The following is a 16,408-nucleotide window of genomic DNA, read 5'->3' as shown; positions in this document are numbered from 1 at the left end:
TAATAAGCTTCCCTTACCCGGATTCAGTAATGTGCGTTCGTTCTCCAGAAAATCAGATCCCAGTACACCCTCTTCTACCCTTTACGATTCAACCCAAAATTCCTTAAACTAAAATTACAGAAAACCAAATAATGGTTCAGAGAAAGTGCATGCAGATTAAAACGAGGCTTGCATGTTGAAAATGAAGAGTGGTTGAGGACGTGAAACTTACCCGTTTCAAAATCCAAAACCAATCGGTTTGATGGAAAGCTCACGGTGCAGGGACGCTTCTCACGGTGCTGAAACGTGAACGGAGTAAAGGGTGATGAGTTGCAGAAGAGAGAAGGAGAGAGTTCTAGAGAGAAGGAGGAGAAAATGGAGGTTTGAATTTCTGAGGAAGATGAAGGTGTGCGCAGAGAAGGAAAAGTGTTTCAGAAAAATTAATTCTCTTCCCCTAGTCAAATGGACGTTAACTCTTGCGCTGACACCTGGCTTCCACTACTGCATTCAGAACCTTCTGAATTGACACTTGTCAGAGGGATTCAGAGAATTTGAGTGCACATTAATGGCATTGCACGTGGAGGGGCGTGGGTGCATTAATGAAACACAGAGACATTAAATGGGGCGTGACACGATCACTCTTGTAGGTTTCATCAAATCAATGTAGAAAGCATAATGGATGAATATTTTGGCAAATTTTGCAGGTGCACGTTACTATTATTTCTATTCTCTTTCTTCTCAAAACTTTTAGAGAAAAGTTTTTACTTTTTCCACATTTAATTCATCAAACTGATTTTGTATTTTCCTATTTGCGGTTCTTGCACAATGTGTAGGAAGATTTTGTTAGACCCACCACCTACTTCAGATCATATTTCTAAATAAAAAGATAAACAAAACTTCTGGAAGAATAAGGAAAAAGAGAAAGAAAGGTGTAAAAATTGAGAGAAAAAAACATGTAAATAAGGTATCACAAGTAACTTTCTTTGTTCATACAATAAGTTTCCAAGTAGTGTAACCATGATGATCTCATTCTTAATCTTTGTTTCCTTACTCTTCCTTACACATGCAAGAAATATGCCAAAGTGTATGTTGTAGGACGAAAAAGCTTGGCAATTTTGAGCTATGATATGGTCGTAGTTTCGGACAGTAGTGGTAATTTCGCTACAATATCTGAAACTATAAAAGTTGATACTGTATTGAGTCCAAGGAGATTTATTATAAAAGTAAAAGATAAAATATAACAAAAAGAATCTGATAGTTCTTTCTAACAAGACTTAGGGAGAGGGGGATGAAATGCAACAAACTGCACTATTAAAAACTTCATTGAATTAAAAACTAGTTTATGTGAACTGAACTTAAAATTAGTTTAGACGAATTGAATTGAATATTTCTTATTCTATCAAAGTACAATGCACTGAACTACACAAAACTGCATTGATCTATTGTGTATCAGCAAAAAATTGTCCAAATTCGACCAAGTCGGGTACAATCAACACTCGGTCAAGTTAGTCTCAACCGAAATTCTACTGAATCAACCCTTGTCGAAAATCGGCCGAATTCAGAAAGTTAGCTCCGGTCAAAAATAACACAAATAACTTTCTTTATTCATATAGTTAGTTTCCAAGTAGTTAACCATGATGAACTCATTTTTAATCTTTGTTTCCTTACTCATCATTAACCATGCAAGCAATATGCCAAAGTCTTTAATGTAGGACGAACAAGACTTGTCGATTCTAAGCTATGATATGGTCGTAGTTTTAGAAAATAGTGAACTACAATATTTGAAGCCATAGAAGTTGCTCCTGTGTTGAGTCCCAAAAGATTAATTATAAAAGTAAAAGCTGAAATATAGCAAAAGAATCTGGTAGTTCTTTCTAACAAGACTTAGGGGGAGGGGATGAAATGCACTGAATTGCAATATTAAAAAATTCCTTGAATAAAAAACCAATTTGTATGAACTGAACTTAACTTAAAATTAGTTTAAATGAATTGAATTGAATTGTTTTTTATTCTATCAAACTACACTGCATTGATCTGCTATGTAGCATCCAAAAATTTGTTCGAGTTTGGCGAAGTCGGGAAATCTCAAAAATCGGTCAAGTTAGTCTCAACTGAAGTTCTACTAAGTCGACCCTTGCTGAAATTCAACCAAATTCGGAAAGTCAACTTCAGTTGAAAATCAACAAAATTAGGCCGAGTTGACTCTGACAAAAGTTTTGGTCTAATCGGTCGTAACCAAACTAAACGGAAACTTTAGAAAATCTCAAACAAGTAAAAAGTGTAAAATGAATTACTTTTTTGTCATTGAAAAGTTAATTGAACTATAACTTTAGAGGTTCAATTTTGTAAAATTGAACTACAAATAATATAATTTAGTTTTTATTTTAAATAGTTCAATTTACTAGTTTAACATAGTGTAGTTAATTGATAGTTCAATGTAGTTTAGCTAATTTTTCCCACCCCTAACAAGACTTACCTCTTTTTGGTTGGGGATGAAAGAGGCATCACTGCCATTATTGCAGCTAAGATCGCGCATTATAGTCTTCATTTCTTGGAAACTACTACCGTAGGTGAATTCATCCACGTTTACTTAATAGCTATGACTTATCTCTTGTTTTAATTTAATTATTTGTGATTTTGCATGGTTAAATATGTTTCTAGAAAGAAATTAAACAAATTTTAAATTAACTTTGTTTTGATGGTACAGTTGTCTAAACTACATATTTCTTAGCGAGTAACATTACTTTCCAGAACACAGAAGAACCTTCAAAACAACAAGCTGTCACCCTAGGAGTAATAGGGAATCAAACATAATTTTATAACTATGAGATGCTTGGATATTAAGAAACTGTATATGTTATGCAAGGTTATCATTTTTTGTGAAGTGTCTTATTGAAGGCACAATAGATTTTATCTTTGGGGACATGACACAAGTGTGCTACAAGACTGTGACATCCAAGTGAGAATTCCTTTCTTGGGCTAGAAGAACGTTATAACTGCACAAGGAAGACAAGTTAAGAATGGCTCAGGTGGCATTGTAATCCAAAACTGTAGGATTGGTCCACTTCCGAGTTTGACGCCGTGAAACCAAATTTCCAACCATATCTAGGGAGGTCGTGAAAGACTTATTCCAGGACTATTATCAAGGAAAGTTCTATGATTGATATAATTCACCCAATTGGCTGACTTGAGTGGAAGAGTACTTGTTCTGCTCTTAACACCCTATTCGAGAGTATAATAATGTTGGACCTGAAGCTAAAACCTCCAAAAAAGTCACATGGGAGGGATTTAAGGTGATCACAGATGGTGCTGAGGCTGAACCTTTTACTTCGAGACAGATATACGTTGTGTGTATGTATGTATAAAGGTGTTGATACGTGGTCAATGTTAAATATTTGGTTCCAAAAAAAGAATAATGCACACATGAGACCTTCTAAATTGATTTTGCTGGTGCACATTACTATTCTTTCTATTCTCTTTCTTCTCAAAAGTTTTGGCGAATTTTTTTTTTTACTTTTTTCACATTTAATTCATCAAATTGATTTTGTATTTTCCTATTTGCAACTCTTGCACAATGTGTGGAAAGATTTTGTTTGACTCCATTATGTTACTTCAGATCATATTTTCAAATAAAAAGATAAACAAAACTTCTGGAAGAACAAGGAAAAGGAGAAAGAAAAGTGTAAAAATTGTGAAAAAAACATGTAAATATCACAAGTAACTTTCTTTGTTCATACAATAAGTTTTCAAATAGTGTAACCATGATGAACTCATTCCTAATCTTTGTTTCCTTACTCTTCATTACATATGCAAGAAATATGCCAAAGTGTTTGTTGTAGGACGAAAAAAGACTTGGCGATTTTGAGCTATGATATGGTCGTAGTTTTAGACAGTAGTGGTAATTTCACTACAATATCTGAAGCCATAGAAATTGCTCTTGTATTGAGTCCCAAGAGATTTATTATAAAAGTTAAAGATAGAATATATTAAAAGAATCTGGTAGTTATTTTTAACAGGTTTATGTGAACTGAACTCAAAATTAGTTCACACGAATTGAATTGAACTATTTTTTATTTTATCAAACTATATTGCATTGAACTGCACAAAACTGCACTAATAAGCTACGTACCAGCCAAAAATATTCTGAATTCGGCCAAGTCGGGTACAATCAACACTTAGTCAAATTAGTCCCAACCGAAATTCTATTGAGTCGGCCCTTGCCGAAAATCGGTCGAATTCAGAAAGTTAGCTTCGGTCGAAAATAACGTATCACAAATAACTTTATTTGTTGATACAATTAGTTTCGAAATAGTGTAACTATGATGAACTCATTCTTAATCTTTGTTTCCTTACTCTTCATTACACATGCAAGAAATATGAAAAACTTTATATTGTAGGACGAACAAGACTTGGCGAGTCTGAGCTATGATATGGTTGTAGTTTCATACGGTAGTGGTAATTTCATTACAATATCTAAAGCCATAGAAGCTGCTCTTGTATTGAGTCCCAGGAGATTTATTATAAAAGTAAACCCTGGAATATATAAAAAGAATTTGGCAGCTCTTTCTAACAAGACTTAGGGGGGAATGAAATGCACTGAACTACACTATTAAAAACTTTATTGAATAAAAAACTAGTTTATCAGAACTGAAGTGAAAATTAGTTCAGACATATTGAATTACACTATTTTTTATTCGATCAAACTACACTGCACTGAATTGCACAAAACTGCATTGTTCTACTATTAACCAGCCAAAAATTGTCAGAATTCGGCCAAGTCGTGTACAATCAACACTCAGTCAACATTCAGTCAAGTTAGTCCCAACCGAAATTCTATTGAATCAACCCTTGCTAAAAATCGGTCGAATTCGAAAAGTTAGCTCTGTTCGAAAATAACGTATCACAAATAACTTTCTTTGTTCATACAATTAGTTTTGAAGTAGTGTAACCATGATGAACTCATTCTTAATATTTGTTTCCTTACTCTTCATTACACATGCAAGAAATATGCCAAAGTTTTCGCTGCAGGACGATCAAGACTTGGCGGGTTTGAGCTAAGATATGGTCGTAGTTTCAGATGGTAGTGGTAATTTTACTACAATATCTAAAGCCATAGAAGCTGCTCCAGTATTGAGTCCCAAGAGATTTTTTATAAAGTAAAAGCTGGAATATATCAAAAGAATCTAATAGTTCTTTCTAAAAAGACTTGGGAGGGGGGGGGGGGGGGGGGGAATGAAATGCATTGAATTGCACTCTTGAAAAACTAGTTTATCTGAATTGAACTGAACTGAAAATTAGTTCAGACAAATTGAATTGAACTATTTTTTATTCTATCAAACTACGTTGAACTGAACTACACAAAACTGTATTGTTCTACTATGCACTAGCTAAAAATTTTCCAAATTCGACCAAGTCGTGTACAGTCAACACTTGGTCAAGTTAGTCCTAATCGAAATTCTATTGAGTTGGCCCTTGACAAAAATTGACCGAATTCGAAAAGTCAACTCTAGTCGAAAATCGACAAAATTCGGTCGAGTCGACTCTGACCAAAGAGTGGGGACACTAACAACATTCTTTTTCATACAATTAGTTTCTAAGTAGTGTAACCATGATGGAATCATTCTTAATCTTTGTTTGCTTACTCTTCATTACACATCCAAGTAATCTACCAAAGCGTGTGCTACAAAATGAAAAAAAACTTGGCAGGTTTGAGTTATGATATTGTCGTAGTTTTAGACAATAGTGATAATTTCAATACAATATCTTTAGCCATAGAAGTTGCTCTTGTGTTGAGTTCTAGGAAATTTATTATAAAAGTAAAAGCTGGAATATATCCAAAGAATCTCGTAGTTTATTCTAACAAGATTTAAAGGTGGACAAAATGAAGCGTATTGTACTATAATATTAAAAACTTCATGGAATCAAAAACTAATTTGTCTGAACTGAATTGAACTGAAAATTAGTTCAACCGAATTTAATTGAACTATATTTTATCCTATCAAACTACACTACACTGAACTATACTAAACTATCGCGTACCAGCCAAAAATTGTCTGAATTCGGCCAAGTCAGACACAATCGAAACTCGATCATATTATTTCTAACCGAAATTCGACTAGGTCGACCCTTGTAAAAAATCGATTGAATTCAGAAATTCAATTTCGATCGAAAATCGACAAAATTTGATCGAGTCGATTCCAACCAAAGTTTGGTCTAATCAATAATATCAAACTCAACTACAACTTTATAAAATCTCAAACAAGTAAAAAGTATAAAATAAATTAGTTTTAAGTTATTGAATAGTTAACTGAGCCATATAACTTTAGATGTTTAATTTTCTAAAATTGAACTATAAAATAATGTAGTTCAGTTTTTATTATAAATAGTTCAATTTTTTTAGTTTAATATAGTGCAATTAATTTCAATGCACTTTAATTAATTTTGTCCACCCTAATTAAGACTACTTGGAGAGAGAAATCAATGCGTTAAGGGATCAGGGTAGTTTAGGAAGTTTAAATTTTCTAAAAAAATGTTGAGACGCACTTAAAAATAGGGGTGTTGGAATAGCGGGACCGTTTGATGTGAGTTACGCCTTTGAATCTTAGAGGTGCCAAGGTCTTCTTTTTGGGTCGGATATGGACTTTTGAGGTTTCAAACCCAGTTCCGTGAATTAAAAAGAATGCTGAGAATAGAAAATTTGTATGGATTATTACTCTGTACAACTTATATTATTAAAGAGGCAAAAAAATTTGCGCCCGTGAATATTCACGGATAAAATTCATGACGGATAGTTGGTATCCACAAATATTTATTATCTGTGGATTGCAGGTAGTATGTTTTTTAATATCTGCTTATAAACAGGTCGGATGCGGGTATTATACTATTTGTACCCGCGGATATTCACTACCTGCAAAAAATAAAATAAAAAATTTAATTTATATTTTATTAAGTTAAATTTAATTAAAATTAACATTAATTTATATTTTATAAGATTAAATATAATTAAAATTAAAATTTAATTTATATGTAATTTAATATATATTATATTTTATATATTTTTTGTAATTTTATTTAAGTTTTATTATAATATTTTATAAAAATATATTTTTTTAAATATTTGTGGGTATCCGCGGGTATCCATGGATATCCGCGGGTTTTAAATATCCGTGGATATTTTTTAAACGAATATTCATGCGGATAGTAGGTGAATTTTTTTTTGTCAGATCGGGTTGCGGGTAGACACTATTCGTGTCCGACCCGACCTGTTGCCATCCAATTAAAGAATGAGTTTTCCTTTTCTAACCATTTTTTATATATTGATAATGAAGCTTTTACTTATCAATTGAGAATTAATGGTTTTTTTAACAGATGAAAATTTTTATATGATTTAAGATGATATAATAAAAATTAAAAGAAATATATACTAGATTTCACATAGGTATAACATTATAATCGCACAATATGATTCAACCTATTTATTGTTTATCATGCTATCAAAATTTTAGAAATTAAGTTATACATATATTAATTTTGAAAATGTCATTTATTTATTGTTCCAGACGTTGTTACAGTGAAGTTTGTCAATGATGTAATATCCTTCATCAACCCGTGATCCCAAACTAAATTATATATCTGCCTTCATAATTGTACTATTTATGTAATAGTTGTTAATATGAAATGCAAAATGATGCTACTTTTTTGTTTGTATACCTCTCGGGATGCATAAACATTTTTTTATTAACATGAATAAATAATATATGCTATTACTATAATTTTTTAAGAATTTCATCTAATAGGTATAATATCATTATTAACTTTAATATTATGTATTTAAAGTTGTTACACATATGACTTTTTATTTATTTATAATATAAACTTACGCTAAAAACTTTGGTCTTGACTTACAATATTGACATGTACTCATCCTAATTAGATATGCAGATGTCTAATTAGCTACCATCAAAATTAAAATGTTAATATAGTTAATTCAAAAGTATTAAAATAAATATGAAGATAAAATTCATAAATTGATTAAAAATTAAGTATAAAATACACATTGATTTTTTAAAAGTCAATTTTAATATTAATATGGGTCAATCGAGAGGCAGCAAAAATGCATTTTGTTTTGTTTTTCTTTAACTAAAATATACGTTTGGTCTCTAGACATATTGTTAGAAACAATTTATCTTTTAAAGATTTATTTTGTTCTTTTATTCAGATAAAGTTACACACACCATATTGCAGAAAAGAGGTTCATACACAGCACACAGCAAAACTTATGCAGATTTTACAAACTTTCATGAAAATAAAGAGATTGCACAGAAGGAGCAGTTGCTACCATGGATCAAACCTCAAACTCCACAATAAACCTTGAGAGCATTTTTTGTATTCTCAGAAGAGTGAAGAAACTTCATGAACTCACTCTGGACAAAGGGCTTGAAAAGCAAAGGGTGCTCTTCTGTCACAAGCTCATCTGGGGCCTTTATTATGGACCCTGGTTTTGGAACTGTGAACAATCCAATGGTCAATCTTCTTTCATTTCCAGTCATCATCACTCTGTGAATCGGTGTATGCACCCTCCCATTAGTCCATGCCTGCAACATATTTCATTCAGATCCTGCATTATTCATCAAATATTTGATGTGTCACATTTTCTTTTTGTAGTAGAGAAAGTGGAAGTGTACATAGAAATTACATAAAATGTGTCCCCAGTGACAACAACGAAACTGTTTGACGTTGAGGGCTTGAATTTGATCCACTCTCCACTTTTGGTCTGTATCTCCAAGCCATCAATTTGATTCTGACATAATATGGTCAATATGTTCTTATCAGTGTGCTCTGATATGGCAACTTCTGATTCATCAGTTTGAGGGGCTTTGTACTTGATAAGCCGTGCAAGGTAATATGTGGAGTTCATGTGCTCATCCAAATACTTTTCAACACCTAAACTCTCCAAACACATCTTCCTTATCATCTGATCCAACCTTGCCACTTTCTCAGACAAGAGTTGCAGATTTTTGCTGTCATGTCATCAACAACAAAAGGGGTCAAAAGGGTATGCTATTTTATGATGTAATTAAAAGTTGCTGTTTCACTAGCAAAAGGGTATGCTATTTTGTAACTTTTCTTATGCTCAAACATGAATGGTAAATCACAAGTGTGAATAAAGAGTAGTTTGTTATGTGTACCTAAAACTTGGTTTTCCTTGTGGCCATAAGATGTTGATAAAAGTTTCGACTTTGTCATGAACATCAGCATCGTCAATTCCGATGCTCTCATAGAGATGAATAGGACCAACATAACCACGATATGGTTTACTTGAGACGGCTCTTTTCTTGGTTTCTAAAGGAAGATTGAATAGCTCATCCACTTCAAGAAATATGGCTTTTCGAAAATGCAAAGGGACTTTATCAAACACAGCCTCAAAGCAACCATACTCTACGAGTGCTTTGTGAACTTTGGATCTCACTGACTCCCACTCTTCAACATTGGATTCCAAGTTCTCAGTTGAGAAGTCAATAATTGGAAGCTTCACTTCGCTCTCAGATCCCATTTTTTTTTTCACCTGAATCCTCTTAATGTGTTAATTGATTTGGAAGGAGATACTTATTTGCATCAACTGAATAGTTTGAAGTTTCTCATGTTATTTGAATAATTCATGCATAAATGCAATCTTCCATTGTGACATTAAAAATAATTGTTTATTGTTCAGAATTTAGAGGAGTTTAAGTCTAGAAATTAAAAAATTGAATACTTTAAATCTATAAATTTATTTTCTTAAATTAAAAGTGGTGTAATTTCAACCAACCACGTTACTTATAATTGTATCAATATTTAGACAGAAATAGATGACAATTTAATAGATCAAAAAATATTTTCTTAAGAATGAAACCTTTTACTTTTAAATCAAGATTATCGGATAAAAAAAAATTCCTTAACCAAGATCTTCGTACACCAATTCAATTTTTTTAAACAAGATCATCTTTAAAAATGTTATCATTTTGTTACGGAATACGAAACTGACTTGAAAACAAAATGCAACGGCAGTTGCCTTGCATAGTGTAATTCCACTCAATCATTTATCTTGAAATTTACTTTTTTACATGTTTTAGGTGCATTATTTGATTTATTTTTTAAATTTAATCTTGTCAAGAACTTATGTAAAGGACAATTTCTCTTGCAAGAAAAAGTCAAAGAATTTTTTTTAATCTGAATAGAATAAATGGTGACGTTTTATACGAAAATTTGTGGAAGAGTTTAATAATTAATTATCGTGGATTAAAGCCAATGTCCAAAGGTATGAATGGATTTGCTGAGATCATATGATTGGGAAATTATACGGTGGTCCTGTAAAATAAATAAATAAATAATATATATATATATATATATATATATATAATAATAATAATAATAATAATAATAATAATAATAATAATAATAATAATAATAATAATAATAATAATAGAGTAGTTTGAGTTAAAAGTACAAACAAGTTGGTTGAGATAAAATGTAAAGACGAATTGATCCAGTTCAAAAGCAAAGACATGAAGTTAGAGTCGAAGGTTGGAATGGGTTAGACCGATCTTCTAATGTTGAAGGTTAAAATAAGTCAACCTAAACTAAAGTTTTAGACACATCAACCAATAACGAAGATCAAATCAAGTTAGTCCTAATAGATGATAAAGATAGACTAGCCTAGGTAAAAGTCAAGATGGGCTTTGAATAAATGTGAAGACAGATTAAGAAAAGCTGATCATGCTAACTATCAAGATGGGACAACCTGACCCAAGGTTCAGGTAAGCTGTGTTGAAGGTAAAGACAGGTCGTCTAGACCAAAGTTCAAGATAGATTGTTTGAAGTTGAGATTGTGACAGAATTACCAGGCTTACCGTCAAAACAGGGTGGCCTAGGTTGATGTTCAGAATAGACCAATTCGATTCAAACATAAAGATGAGTTGACTCGAGCCAAAGATAAAGATGAGTCATCTGAAACCAAAAGATCAAAACAAACCATTTAGGTCGACGAGACGGTCTTGTCTAGACAAAAAATGGAAATAGATCAATCCAATTCAAAAGTAAAGCCAAAAACAAATGTACATAATAGACTAGCACAAAATGAATCAATGAGTTAACAAACAAAGTCGAATCATATGAAAAAATTGAAACTATATATATTTTCCTTGTACCTCATTTTAGTGACTTTCTTTATCCGTTAATCTTTATAGAAAGTTCAGAGGAAAGTAATACAGTATTTACTTCGTATATAGAATTTTATTGTTTTTTTTTTCAATTAAATGATTTATCGGAGTAAAAAATAACACATAAGTTCTTCCATAATTAATGCAGTATTTATTCGTTCAATGATGAACAAATATAATAAATACATTTGATATTTAAAAAGTTATCAATATTTTAAGCTTTACATTAATTTCTCTTAAATCAATATTTGTATGAATGAATTAAAATATATAGTTGTTATAAAAAATAATTATTTTATTATTGATGAAAATATGTGATTGATTAAAAACACTACACAATTTCTTTATGCTATCGGCATATGGTGAATTTAAACTAGTTAGTTGGAAGAGTGATGGTATTCCAAGCACAAAAATTGTTTTGAGCAAGAGCAGTGATATTGTTCTGTAGAGAGCGTTGCACACGATGGGATCCCAAACACAGTCTGAACTGCATGTGGTGGACTTCACTGATGCAACCATGAAGCCTGGCACCGATGCATGGTTCTCAGCCTGCACTCATGTGAGGGAAGCACTCGAACACAACGGTTGTTTTGTTGCACGATATGATAGAATTGGCAAGGAGCTTTCTGATTCTGTGGTATCTGCAATGGAAGAGTTGTTTAGTCTCCCAGTGGAAACAAAAGCACAAAAAACCAGTGACAAACCTTTCCATGGCTACTTAGGACAAGTCTCATGGCTTCCCTTGTATGAATCTTTGGGCATCGATGACCCTCTCACCTTACAAGGCTGCCAAAAATTCGCCCACATAATGGGGTTGCAGGGGAATCATCGTTTCTGGTAGGTACCCTTTTTCCTTTCCACTCATATTTAATCTAAAACAAGGGATATCTAAATCACTATTCTCTGTGTGGTTCATTCATGATGTGTTTTTCCTACTGAAAATAGCACTTGATTCAAAGGGTAACCCCATTTGCATTTTTTCCTGTGTTTGAAGCAAAAAACTACAAAAGGAAATTACTTTACCAATGAACCACAAACAAATCGCTCTGAACTTTTTCAAGCTAAATAGCTGTTCTTTGCTTTTCGTGCTTGCCTCTTGATAAGAGTAGGATCTTGGCGAAAAAACAACAAATAGAAGAGAGAATACGATATTTCCAACCACGTTAACTTTGTTTATGATATGATTATTGTGTGCAAAATTGGTCATGGTAGAAGTTTGATTTGTCCAAATATACAGTGAAAGCATCAACGAGTATGCTAAGTTGCTGGGAAACTTAGACCGTATAGCAAAGAGAATGGTGTTCGAGAGCTACGGTGTGAACATGGAAGGATGCAACCGCATGATAGAATCAAGCGATTATCTGCTTCGGTGCATGAAATATAAAACACCTGAGACGGATGAAAAGGATTTGGGAATGCATTCTCACACAGACTTAACCATCGTATCGATAGTTCATCAGCTGAATAATTTGAATGGCTTGGAAATCAAACTGAAGGATGGAGAATGGATTGGGGTTGATGCTTCTTCCTCCTTGTTTGTGGTTATGGCAGGTGACGCATTCAATGTGAGTACACGCACATATACATAAACCCCAATTTTGTAAAGCTTGTTTGTTTTACATAATTATTTAACTCTGGTGCATTATATATTAATGGCGTAGGTGTGGAGTAATGGTAGAATACGTCCATGTGAACACAGAGTTACCATGAATGCAACGAAAACGAGATATTCTATGGGACTGTTTTCTTTCAGTGGTGATAAGATTATGCAGATACCGGATGAAGTAGTGAATGAGCAGCATCCCTTGCGTTATAAATCAATATTCGACCATTATGAATACCTTCGTTTCTATGAGAAAGAGAAAATCAAAGACCCTTATTCTCGAATTGAAGCCTACTGTGGAATCTCATCCCTGTAATATGAACGAAGATGGAAGTGTTCTTGCTTTTGTGTATGAATAAGTTGGATTGCATGCATTGCTGCCTTTATGTGTGTTACTTTTTTGTTGATAATTTGTGAAACCACTATGATATATGATACAATAATCTTTTCTTCTTCTTCCTGTTTGATGAATTGCGGCACCTGTATGAATTGAACGCCCTGATAATTGTTTATGGTTAAAAATTGGGTTTTATGATGTCTAATCGTTAACACAGTTAAATATGTCTATTTGGAAGGCTTGGTACTCGTAGACATAATTTCAGGCAAAAAATACTTTACATGATGAAAAGCCTTCATTAAAAAATTTCATAAAATCAAAAATATCCACAAAAAATCTCTTCCACAAGTTAATTCATTTATTCTTTTTAAACTAAAAAAAATATTACCTTCTAAAATATATTATTGAACACAATAATCTATCTCAAATTTCAGACTGAAACATTCTGTTTCGATCTTTTACCTAAATTATTTTGTCTTAAACTTAATACGAGAGAGTTCGGTTATGATCAACTAGACAATCTTAAAATTCTTAAAATTACATGTTAAAATATAATATATTTTGCATATACATAACAATAGGACAAGTTACGAAGAACATATATACCAGTTATATTATTAAACACTTCTGAGTTATAATGTATGCATTTGCATTTTTTTAGAGATGATTTTTTTATATTAGAACTCTGATTCTTATCAAAGATTAATATTGTTGTGGCGAATCTTCACTTAACTTATCAATCTGCTAGATTGTGGTGTTACCATATCTGTTTTATTCCGAATTATTCTCTAATTTATTTTCTTGAGGATTCAAATTCAAAAAAGATCATACTCTTTCTTGGAAAATATTTTTCTACATTGTATGGTACATACCCTTTTGGTCAATAAAGTTAGACCGACTACGAGCGACTAGTAAACCTTTGGACTAATCACCCAAACCACTAGCGAGATCGACGAGTACACTCTTAGGCCGATCATCTAGACTGACTGGCGAGACTAACCAGTACACCCTTGGTCAATCATTTAGACTGACTGGTGAACCAACCAGTACACCCTAAGATCAATAGTCCAAATTGATTGGCAAGAGACCGACCAGTTGTAGAATAAAGATCAGATTAATCCTTAGCCAACGATAACCATGAATCAACTAACTAATGTTGATTAAGGTATAATTGAACTATGATTAGGCCAACAAAAAAGATAAAAATTCATAACAACTACTATAAATAAAGGTTTGAGGTATGATTATTTACACACATGTATAACAATATTTAATACTCATTTACTCGAATCTTATTCAAGTACCCTCTCAACTGTGTTGATGATCCACAAGATATGAAACTTGAAAACTAATTAGAGCAAGAGACATAAGACTTTCAGAACGAGTAAAATGAAAATTACTTTACCTTACATAAACAAGTATAAGTATCATTGGGCTTGACTCCTTAGGAATACAATTTTTTTTTTTGGCATACGAGGATAAGTCAAATAAAGAGTAAAGAATAATATGAAACTTTTTCTTTTATTTTAACCAATACTGCCACTGTAGCCTTATAAAATAATCTTATTAGAATCAATAATCAGAAATGAAGTATTTATTATTATTTATGAATAATCAATTATATGATTGTTAAGAGATAAAACGTAATTAATTGACTTTTATCACTAATATATTATTCAATAGATCAATTTTATATGACTTAATAAAGAGATATTGGACGTCCCATTTTTGTTTTATCTCATTTGGTATTGTTCACGTTAGCTTTTTCTAAAGACGTCCAACGATAATGGCAAGACATTATTTTTTTTTGTGTTCTTTATTCAAACTAAAATGTGACGCGGGATTAGAAATATTATTATTTGATTGTTACTTTGTTTATCCTAAAATAATTATCTTCTAATATTATGACACAGTAATTAATAATTTTTCAATTAATACAAAATCATTAAAAATAATCTTAATTTTCGACTACTATTCTTTTTTCTTTCAATATAAAGTTGTACTATATTAATTATTCTTATTCATATATAGGGTTGTCGTTAGAAAATATATCTTATTGTAAAAAGCTAAAAAGCTATTTTGAAATGAAAATAAATAACCAAAAAACTGTTATTTTAAAAATTAAAGTAAATGTGTCACGAAATTTTATCTTTTTAACTAATTTTTTCTATTTAAATAATTTTACAAAATTAATCAGTTTAACTTTTCTTTTAATTTTTTGTGAGTTTGACCCATTGAGACACTAACTCATCTCTAAGTAAGACGAACTAAAGTGTTTCAGTCCATTACCTATTTCTTGACTAACTTGTTTTATGATCTTCATAAAATTTTAGGACTCACACATAATTATAAAACTTATACGAACTTGACCAATATGTGATGAGGACTAAGACTATATGTAGATAGATTAGACTATATTTATGTTCATATCAGAAATGTGAACTACCTTCGTCCAATGAATCAAAAGCTTAATGAATAGGTATAAACTTTTTATTTGCAATGAATAATTTCTTGTGAAGTTCTCTTAATTTTTATCTATGGATTTGTATTGTTAAAACTTCATTTTAAATATTAATAATTGTACTATAGTATTTTAAAAAAATAAATCGTAAAGTCACATTTTATTGAGCTTGATTTCTTATTTTATATATTAACATTTTATTATTATAAAAAATTTAAAATTTTCAACTTATTGAACACATAAAATATGTGTTTATTTTATATTTTTTATTTGTTTAATGCAGCCCAGAAGTCCTATAGTAGATCCTTGATTAAGTATTTTATCTTAGTAGTTTTCACAGCAACATTGTGGTCCAATGAAAATAATATATTTTGTGTGAAACATATATATATAGATAAAGATGTCGTTAGATATATGGTAGAGTTGGTGAGAAACTGTACAAATGAAGATAATAACATAATTGGGACCACAAAATAAAACAAAGTGTGAATTCATTATATTTTAACATATGGCTGACATAATAAAACAAAATATATCAATTGATGGACCACTAATTATAGCAGTACTTAACTATTAATTAATTAATTAATTAATATATCTATGAACATTTTATAATACAAAACAAAAAAGATAAAAGCTGCCAAATTGTGGGGGACCTAATTGTTTTTCTAACAATTCATGGATAATTATACATAGCAGTATAATGGTAGATATGTCCAATATATTTATTTGAAAAACCATCTCTATTGTCCTGTTTTTCATTTGAATATTGTGTTTGGATTATTACACGTTATTTTCTTCCGACTTATATAATGTGTTCCGGCGTATAC

General features: G+C 31.4%; 2 protein-coding genes across 2 annotated transcripts; one reads left to right on the top strand and one right to left on the bottom strand.

Moving 5' to 3' along the window:
• Positions 1-8,197: 8,197 nt before the first annotated feature.
• On the bottom strand, positions 8,198-9,574 carry LOC124835298 (putative 2-oxoglutarate-dependent dioxygenase AOP1). The gene is made up of 3 exons (XM_047310200.2): positions 9,168-9,574; positions 8,675-8,999; positions 8,198-8,573 (listed from the first exon to the last, which is right to left on the bottom strand). Exons 1-3 carry the CDS (start codon positions 9,530-9,532, stop codon positions 8,331-8,333), a joined length of 933 nt encoding a protein of 310 aa, XP_047166156.1. The 5' UTR covers positions 9,533-9,574; the 3' UTR covers positions 8,198-8,330.
• Positions 9,575-11,560: 1,986 nt separating this feature from the next.
• LOC124835297 (putative 2-oxoglutarate-dependent dioxygenase AOP1) lies at positions 11,561-13,235 on the top strand. The gene is made up of 3 exons (XM_047310199.2): positions 11,561-12,014; positions 12,415-12,742; positions 12,839-13,235. The coding sequence occupies exons 1-3, from the start codon at positions 11,641-11,643 to the stop codon at positions 13,094-13,096; spliced, it is 960 nt and encodes a 319-aa protein (XP_047166155.1). The 5' UTR covers positions 11,561-11,640; the 3' UTR covers positions 13,097-13,235.
• The last annotated feature ends 3,173 nt before the right edge of the window (positions 13,236-16,408 follow it).

This window comes from Vigna umbellata, chromosome 5 (genome assembly GCF_029865625.1).
Source record: "Vigna umbellata cultivar VRB3 chromosome 5, Vumbellata_1.0, whole genome shotgun sequence".
Classification (NCBI taxonomy): Eukaryota; Viridiplantae; Streptophyta; class Magnoliopsida; order Fabales; family Fabaceae; genus Vigna; species Vigna umbellata.
This window is presented reverse-complemented; position numbering and strand designations above follow the sequence as displayed.

Bases quoted from the DNA above. Each gene is read 5' to 3' on its own strand.
- LOC124835298 (XM_047310200.2), bottom strand. From the start codon at position 9,532: ATGGGATCTGAGAGCGAAGTGAAGCTTCCAATTATTGACTTCTCAACT. The intron at 9,000-9,167 runs GTACACATAACA...ATGACATGACAG, and splicing joins CAAGGAAAACCAAGTTTTAG to CAAAAATCTGCAACTCTTGT. The intron at 8,574-8,674 runs GTAATTTCTATG...AATATGTTGCAG, and splicing joins TCACTGGGGACACATTTTAT to GCATGGACTAATGGGAGGGT.
- LOC124835297 (XM_047310199.2), top strand. From the start codon at position 11,641: ATGGGATCCCAAACACAGTCTGAACTGCATGTGGTGGACTTCACTGAT. The intron at 12,015-12,414 runs GTAGGTACCCTT...CCAAATATACAG, and splicing joins CAGGGGAATCATCGTTTCTG to TGAAAGCATCAACGAGTATG. The intron at 12,743-12,838 runs GTGAGTACACGC...TTAATGGCGTAG, and splicing joins TGGCAGGTGACGCATTCAAT to GTGTGGAGTAATGGTAGAAT.